We start from the raw sequence: 9,098 nt of genomic DNA, 5'->3' as shown, positions 1-9,098 counted from the left end.
AAAATTTATAGTTTTATAGGTGTCCTATAAGACTTTATAGGTTTGTATAGGTGTTCCCTGCATAAGATGGTAGAGCATAGCAGGATAACAATCCATCTATCATCTAATTCTGTGAGTATGTGTATAGGGGCAAAAGGGCTTGGTGTTTTGTGAATTTTCATGATCCATCTGCAGAACCAAATCAAACATGAACCAAATATTAAACTGTACTTCCAAGAACAGCACTACATTAGTAAAGCAATTGCTAAATTCTGCCTTGTACGTTTTCCAGCTAAAATCACCTCCATCCTTCCCACAACTTAAGAAGGAAGTAGGGCCATCCCCTAGTGCTCCCTCCTCCATATTCCCACACCCCACCCATCTGATCCTGGGGTCCTCCCTCCAGGGCTGCCTCCGCCAGCTCACACTCCCTGTCCAGCCCCCTGTGCCCTGGACTCTGGTTCCAGGATCATCCCCCTCCAACCCATCTGCACCCTGCAAGCAGGAGCTTTCCTCAGAAACACACCCGTCTCATCCCCACCCTGCCTGGTCCCTCCCTCAGCCAGCCCAACTCTAGGGTACAGTCCTGGAGTCTTGGTACACAGGGCTGCTGCTGTCCTGCAGGACCCAGCCCCTCTTGGCTTTCTAGAAAACCTTTGTGGCCTCATTTCTGAAATTGTGTCTCCCAGGATCACAGTCCGGTCAGTGCAAAACACTCTCAGAGCTCAGAAACCCCAAGCTTCCTTTTCAATAGATCTCAGCCCTGGCTGTGCCCCTGCTCACCTGCCAAAAACTGAGCACACACTTGTCCAGATCCTAACCCTGGTAACTGATTCAGTAGGTCTCCACACTCCCCAGATGGCTTTCATGGCCAGGGGGCTAGTCCCCCCAGTTTCAGGCACACACACCCTCTTCCTGGAACCCTCTCCTACCTGCTTCAACCCGGCCCCCCAACACCACCCACCCCACACTGCAAATCACCTCTTCTACATGGAAGCCAATATCTAGATGTTCCTTCCTCCAGGAACTTTTCTTTCCCATCGGGTTAGAGCCCCTTCTGTTTGCCTTCCCAGCCCCCTAGGCTCCCCTGACTCAAGTGTTCACCACACTGAACTACACTGGAGACATAAACTTAGCTGTTAAAGCAGTAGCAGGGTTTGAGAGAATCAACTCCCATTTTAAAGAAAGTTTTATTGTTGGTAAAATGCTACCAAACAGCATTGCATGATGCAGAGAAATCTTTCATGAAAGGGAGAAAAAATATATGCAGAAAACTTCATTATTATCTCATTTTAAGAAATTTCCAGAGACACCCCAGCCTTCAGCAACCACCACTCCTACCAGTCAGCAGCAATGGACATCAAGGCATGACCCTCCACCAGCAAAAACCCTTCACCTCCCTGAAGGCTCAGATGATCATTAGCATATTTCATTCAAAAACCACTTATTTTTTCCAGTGCCAAGAATCAAAACAATTATCAGGCAAGTGCACTTTTTTTATAATATAATGCACACTTAACAGAATACAGCATATTGTAAACTTGTTTTTTATATGCTTTGGGAAATTTTAAAAATTTTTTTGACCCACTTTATTGTACTACTTGCTTTATTGTGGTGGCCATAAACTAAACCTGCACTTCTCCAAGTTAGGCCCACAATTGCCTGATGTCTCTGGCACCTGACTCGGAGTCCAGGGAAAACAGGGACAGCAACTGTCTCGCTCACCACTATAATCCTGCACCCAGTAGAAACCTGACATGTGGTGGGTACTTATTTTAAAAAAGTAATAAAACCAATAAGCAAATGAATGAGTGAGCACATGGATGCCTCTGGTAGTTTCCTGGACAAACTTGCACTGCTTGGCCGGTCTGTGCAGGCGCGCAGCCTGACCTGCAGAGGGCATCAGCCTGCTTCTTCAGCTCCCTGCAAAGCCCTGGAGTCGGGACCTGCTGTCAGTCAGGCAGGTGCCCGATGCTCAGTGGTCATTTCCCTGCACTGAAGATTAAGTAGGAGTTGTTCACCCTCCGCGACACATAAAACCGGAGGGCTCCCCTCACTTCCAGCGACAGGTGCCACATCCCCTGTCTTGCTATGAATAGAGCCGTAACTGTAGCAACCAGTGGCAGGTTTTCAGTTCCCAGGTAGGGATGTGAGAGGAGACGGAGAGGGGGTCAGAGGGAAAGAGAAAGAAGCCTGGCTGATCAGGAGCCACGAAGCTGCTGCTCCTGGAGAGACAGAGGAAAAGTTCCTGTACTAACTTCTCTCTCCGTCCCTCTCTTTCTTCTTTTGTTCTGGGGAGAACAAAATCTCAGTCTGGACTGGACAAGTATCCAAAGAAACATCTAGGGGGAGATGCTGCCTTTCCCGTGAGCAGCAGCTGCTTCCTCAGAGCCTGCAGGAGCCCCTGCTCGGATCAGCCGTCTGTTGCCATGAACGCTTCCTGCTGCCTGCTCTGGGCTCCTCCGGTGCTGCCCAATGGCTCCGAGCGCCTCATGGCCCCTTCCAGCAACCAGAGCCACAGGGGGTTCTGTGAGCAGGTCTTCATCAAGCCTGAGGTCTTCCTGAGTCTGGGCATCATCAGCCTGCTGGAAAACATCCTGGTCATCCTGGCTGTGGTCAGGAACAGCAACCTGCACTCCCCCATGTACTTCTTCCTCTGCAGCCTGGCTGTGGCCGACATGCTGGTGAGTGTGTCCAACGCCCTGGAGACCATCATGATCGCCATCATCAACAGCAACTACCTGACCTTCGAGGACCAGTTTATCCAACACATGGACAACATCTTCGACTCCATGATCTGCATCTCCCTGGTGGCCTCCATCTGCAACCTCTTGGCCATTGCCGTCGACAGGTACGTCACCATCTTCTATGCGCTCCGCTACCACAGCATCATGACCGTGAGGAAGGCGCTCACTCTGATCGTGAGCATCTGGGTCTGCTGCGGCGTCTGCGGCGTGGTGTTCATCATCTACTCCGAGAGCAAGATGGTCATCGTGAGCCTCATCACCATGTTCTTCGCCATGGTGCTTCTCATGGGCACCCTCTACGTGCACATGTTCCTCTTTGCCCGGCTGCATGTCAAGCGCATTGCGGCACTGCCACCTGCTGACGGGGTGGCCCCACAGCAGCACTCATGCATGAAGGGAGCCGTCACCATCACCATCCTGCTGGGGGTGTTCATCTTCTGCTGGGCCCCCTTCTTCCTGCACCTGGTCCTCATCATCACCTGCCCCACCAACCCTTACTGCATCTGCTACACGGCCCACTTCAACACCTACCTGGTCCTCATCATGTGCAACTCCATCATCGACCCCCTCATTTACGCCTTCCGGAGCCTGGAGCTGCGCAACACCTTCAAGGAGATTCTCTGTGGCTGCAATAGCATGAACTTGAGGTAGATGGCCAGGGCTGTGGAAGTGGTCACCAGTACAGCCACTTTGGGACCTCCCTCCAGCAGAGGCTTAGAAAGGAAAAAAAGTCCTTGAAAGGTGTAAGAATGTGCTAACAGCCAAGCCTGCACTTGTCTTTAAGTTCACACAACCTTTTAAAAGGGAAACGGCATCCAACGGGATCTCTGGAAGGACCTGTGTGGGTAAGTCACAGTCTGGTTTCCCACACCATCTCTGCTGCTCTGGGTGCGTTCACTCCTGTGTGCCCAGGGCTCCTAATGCCTCCTGCTTCACACCCAGGTCTTTGTGCCCAAGCCAACCAGCCTGGGGGCTTCTCCTGAGCAGGAAGAGGGCTTGAATCTCTCACTGTTAACAGCTTTAACCTCCAGCTGTCAGCCACACACACAGAGCTCTCCCTTACTCCATTAGAGACCTAGTTCCTACTCCACTACTCTCTGTGAAATCATCGTCTAAAAACAATTAACTGTGAAAGACACAAGGTGATGCTGTTTCCTTCTCCTTGCCCTCGCCCCACGGCAGCCGCACCCCCAAATAGCATGGAGAGGTAGCCCACTGCTATCCCTGCTCCCGCTGGGGTGCTGTCACTGTCAGGTTCATGCATTAAATCAGAGGTCGCCTCCAAACTCTACTGAAAGAGAAAAAGCTGTGGACACTCAGAATATGCCTGTTGTTCTTGTATTTTGCCACCTGCCATTTTAAGAAATGTATTACTCTTTAAAAATCATTATTATTATTCCTTGTCTGTCTGTAAAACAAGAAAGGGAACTGTGGGAGGGGGTACATATGTCACCAGAAATTGCTTTATGGTGTTTAGATAGTTGGAGGATCTGTCGGCCTGCCCGGTGGCTTTCTTGGGAGTTGTCTGTTAGTCTGTTCCTGGTTTGTTTCTAGCTGTGCTTCTATGTGATGAATTCAACAGGAGCCACCAAGAAGGACTTTTTACGAGTCATTGTTCCTTTTGCTCAACATGGTGATAAGGTTGGGTGACCCTCTTTTGACCACTGACCCTTGTCAAATGAAGCTATTCATTCCTGCACGCCCAGGGTGAGATTCATGGACTGGCCCTGCACATCGCTGCTCGGGGGCAACTGCCACCTCCTCCCCACCCAGAGTGACTCCAGCCTGTGCCCCCCGCGCCTCGGATCCTCGCATGATGCCACGTCCTTGGGGCACAGTTGTGCTTTTTTAAAACTGGAATGTGTCAGGCTTTCTGTCCTTGCAGACTTTCTGTCAGTGTAAGCAAAACCACTTGTTTCTTGCTTTGGTTGTGATGTTTGGAGATAATAAAAGCTTTGTGGCTGTTGGACGTGTCACACTGCAGCACACCAGCTGGAGTGCCCTGGTGGCCTGTCCACCCTATGCTTCACTCTGGTTTGGGAGCTATTCTGCAATGTCATAAATGCGCCGTGATCACTCGGTTCGTCTTTTCTAGGGTGGTGCCTTTTAGCCAAACTACAAAACTCTCCCATTAGGTTTCAGAAAATACCAGGCTTCCAGTTCCTAGGCCACTGTCATTCCCCATCATTTAATCCAGACACCAAATACCAGGGCTCATCTGTCACCAGTCAGCAAGGAAGTGTGGAAGACGGGAGGTAGAATCCATGGGAAATAGATGAACAGCTACAGGAATTACCATGTCCTTTTTCTGTATAAACAAGATAAAAATAACATTATTTGGTGTCTTTTATATTCCACAGTATTTCATCTCATCCTGTCAGCAAGCCCCTAACATAGGGGTGCCCTTTTACAGATGAAGAGATGTTGTACTGAGGGGCTTGTGACTGTCAGAGGCCAGCTGGGCAGGTTCACAGGACATCTGCCTGTGCTGACATCCTTTTGCCTCGACAGGCTGCTTCCAGAATCAAAACGACCCAGCTCTCCCCTAGACACCAGCTCCGGCAGCACTTCCAAACAGGCACACCCCCAGGCCTCCCCCAGGGCCCCCCGCAATCCTCCAGGTGCAGAATCTGACTCCACAGGCTTGAGGTGGGGTCTAAGGCTCTGCTTTTCTGACTTGGACAAGCTCCCTGGGGAGGTGGCTGCTGGTCTGGGGACCACTTTTTAAATGGTGTGGGCATAGAGGACTTTCAAATGACCACTGATGCAAAGCCAGAGTGCAGCTGGGACAGGAAGCCAGAGCCATAGAAATGGTCACCAGTACAGTCGTTTCTGTCCCTTCATCTAGCCAAGAGAGAAAAAGAAAAACTGACCTACAAGACATAAAACTGTTTTGTGTGCAGAGCGAGCTGCCCCGGGCCAGAGCCGGGGAACGGGCTTCACAGGCCCACTCCTTGGGCCCTGGCAATGACCCTAGCACCAGGCCGTCCTGATTCTACAGGTGAGGCACCGGAAACTCGGAGAGGCCAGGGGCTCGTTTGTGGAGTTTAGCTCACAAATGGAGAAGTGGAGACTCCAACTCGGGCCGCCCAGCCTCGCCCAGTGCTCCCCACTGCCCAGCCCCTCTCCTGGAAGCAGTGTGGGCAGCGAGCGGGGCCGGTGGCATCAGGGTCTGTGCTTCCATGGAGGGAGCCACTGGCGCAGCCAGACAGCGGTCACAGTTTCCAGAAAGGTGCTTTTAAAACCAGGAGGCACAACCCATCATTTCACTAGCCGTGATTCTTCCAAAACTGTGGGTGGCACCGGGGCAGGTGTCAGACGGGCATGGTGTCCACCGTCCTGTGCCTGCTCCACTCCTCAGGAGGGCAACCCTGAAAGTGGGGACATCCCTGTCCCCTCCCACCACTTCTTCAGGTCTTTGGGTGGAGACCCACTGGACATTTTAAAGCAGGACAGTCAGATTCAAAAGTAGTTTTCCCTCTGCCCGGGGGTGCTGGCCCCCGCAGGACCCTGCCAGTCCCTGCCAGTCCCTGCCAGTCCCTGAAGGCAGAAGCTCTGGGCCTTCCTGTGCGCTCGCTCGCTCATTCTCTCTCCCTCCCTCCCTCCCTCCCTCCCTCTTCCCCTCCAAGGACAAAAGCCAATGGAAATCTTCACTTGGGGAAATACCACCACACAATGATGAGGATTTAATTAATTTGTTGAATGATGCTCACTTTTCAATATTAAGGTGACCGTTTGAGGTTGTTTCCTTATCTTTCTAGGGGGCAGGGTCTCCTTGGATGAAAGCATTTTCACTTACCCTCACCTGCACGGAGGCCACCTACACAGAGGTCACCTCCACTGAGACCCCCTCTCACAAAGCAGCCAGTGCACATCATGCTCTTGCTGAAGCCCTCTGTGCCTCCGTGGCACCCTGGACGAAGCCCCAGCCCTACAGAGCTCTCACGGCTGATCTCTGGTAACTCTCTAGCCTTCCTATCCTGGGTCTACCTCCTTGCTCACTGAACTCAAATCTACCAGGCTCATTCCTGCCCCAGGGCCTTTGTACCTGCCATTCCCTCAGCTTGAAGTCTCCTCCCCAGACCTTCCTAAGCTGGCTCCTTTTTATCCCTCAGCCTTAGCCCAAATCCTCACTGACACTTTCCCCATCTTCTCTCTAAAGGAGTCCTTGGTGCTGACACCATCACTGTGTAATCACACATCTTATTACTGACATATTTTCCTGCTGATTTTTTTGTTTGATTCTCATCAATCTCTCCCACCAGAAAGAAGTGCCTAGTAGATAAAACTGGACAAGAACTGTGTCCAATGAGCACGTGACTGTCGTCCATTCCTTAACCTGCTGTGAAAGTTTGTTAAGCTTTATTATTTGTGTGCTTTATATAGGAGCATCGTGAACGCACAGAGCAGCTCTCCCCACTCGCCCGCTTGCTGCGCTGCCTGACGAGTCACACGGCCATCTGTTCTCCCCGGAGCTCCCACCGAGCAGAGGTGGAGGCTTGGCCAGCAGGTGAGCTGCTCGGGTGTAGCTTGTCCTCTCCACACACCTGATGGTGCACCCCTGGGACCTGCGGAGGGCCCTTCCTCCTGCTCGGACCTGTGCTGGATTTTGAAGAGGTGGCACGCCCCACTCGACATCGGCAGGAACACAAGAGCAGTGCCACAGATGGTCCTTAGGAGCGGGTGCACCCAGAGTGGCTTTGAAGGACTCTGTTTACCAGGGAAGGAAAAGCTGCTCCCCACCCTGGAAAGATGCAGGTGCCCAATGAGGAAGCTCACTGAAACTCAGAACCCGGGAGCTTCGGGCCAACTCTGGGCACGTGTGACAAGAGCGAGTGTGCGGTTGGCAACCGGGTCCAGACGTGTCACCTTCAGAGCTGGCAGAGCTGGATCTGGTGGTGGGTTCCAACCCTGTCCTTGTCGGTGGCTGTCATAGCTTATTGCTGCCTCAGCACCGGGCTCGGGTGACAGTTCCCACGACAACACCAGCCTGGCCCCCACCTGACCAAGGCAGTGCCACTTGACCAGAGCAGCGGGGTCTGTGAGCCAGGGTAGCCCAGGAGACTGGAGGCCAGCAACGAACTGATGAGGCTGGGAGGCCCCCCTGCTAGCACCAGGGCGTCCAGTGGGGTCCGGGCCCCCAGTGTCCAGGACTAGGGATTGACAAGACACACCCAAGTAACAGGCCAAGCGCAGGCTGAAGGTGGGGGTGGGGGAGAGGGAGGGGGAGAGAGAGAGAGAGAGAGGGTGCCGGCCCTGCTGTCTGGAAACAGCGTCTCACCTGCCCAGCCAGGAGGCCTGCTCTTCCCTCTACAGGCCGCACTGAGGATGTTACGGCTAACGGCTTTGGTGACCTTATGACACCCAATTAGAATACCGTCCAATTTCCCTCCTTGGTTACTTTAGAAACCCTAATTAGAATGCTGCCCAGTTTACCCCCATTGGTCATTTTAAAACACGGAAGCTGTGGCAGGAGTTGTCATGGTGATAAGGTCCTCGGTGGTGGGAGTGTCATGATAATGGGACTTACGGTAAACATGGACATGACTCATTCCCCTGATTGGTCCTCCAGCCACATCTTTCTTATACTCTGCTTCCACCGTCTGAGCGTCCCTGAACTCCTGCCTAATGCTCCCACCTCGGCTGCCCACCTAGGTGGGGCTGCAAGGCCAGACTCGTCTGTCTGAGGATGAAGAAGAGACTCCTGTTGCTTACATTTGAGTGCCAGGATCCAGCTGCGCCTGAAGCTAGTTTCATCCTATATTTTGCTACTAAATTACTAAATGTAACCAACAGTGCTCCCACATTCACAGCTAATGTATCATTTCTTCAGAATTGGGTGGGGGTATGGGGAGCAACCACATGGGGAGAGTGAGAAGAGTGAAGCACTCCTAGTTCAAGGCCAACTCTATTTTGATCTGGTTTCAATATCGATTCACACATCAAACTGAGCTGAGAACAGCATGAACAAAACACCCCCCCCAACCGGAGTCGACGGTTCATACAACTCTGATCCACTACCTGCCTTGCTAGGGGCACAAGGAGCAGAAACACCCAGAGGATTTTAATTAAGGTTTGGAAGGTAGGAAATCAGACAACAGAAGCAGCATTTCCAGCTAGCCGAGCCACCCACCTCTACCTTGGTGACCACAGACAGCCATTGGATAGGACGGTTACAGCACTTCCTGTATGTGACAGCCTAGGAGTTCTTGGCAGCCTGGTCTCTAGGGAAGAGGCTCAGGGAAACCCACCAGCAGGAGGCTGCCTCTCCAGGTCTGTGGCCAGGCTGGTGCAAATGGGGCCGGCTGCACGGAGAGAGTGGACACCTGAGGTGGGGAGGGTATCACAGGCTGCCCGGGAGAGTGGAGAAAA

At 52.4% G+C, this 9,098-nt stretch overlaps 1 protein-coding gene across 1 annotated transcript; it reads left to right on the top strand.

Moving 5' to 3' along the window:
* Nucleotides 1-2,408: 2,408 nt before the first annotated feature.
* Mc3r (melanocortin 3 receptor) lies at nt 2,409-3,377 on the top strand. The gene has a single exon (XM_076849490.1). It carries the CDS (start codon nt 2,409-2,411, stop codon nt 3,375-3,377), a length of 969 nt encoding a protein of 322 aa, XP_076705605.1.
* Nucleotides 3,378-9,098: the final 5,721 nt, after the last annotated feature.

Source organism: Callospermophilus lateralis, chromosome 3 (assembly GCF_048772815.1).
Source record: "Callospermophilus lateralis isolate mCalLat2 chromosome 3, mCalLat2.hap1, whole genome shotgun sequence".
NCBI classification, from domain to species: Eukaryota; Metazoa; Chordata; class Mammalia; order Rodentia; family Sciuridae; genus Callospermophilus; species Callospermophilus lateralis.
The sequence above is the reverse complement of the archived record's forward strand: the minus strand, read 5'-3'. Positions and strand labels throughout refer to the sequence as shown.

Excerpts from the sequence above, each read along its gene's own strand:
- Mc3r (XM_076849490.1), top strand. The coding sequence starts at position 2,409 with ATGAACGCTTCCTGCTGCCTGCTCTGGGCTCCTCCGGTGCTGCCCAAT.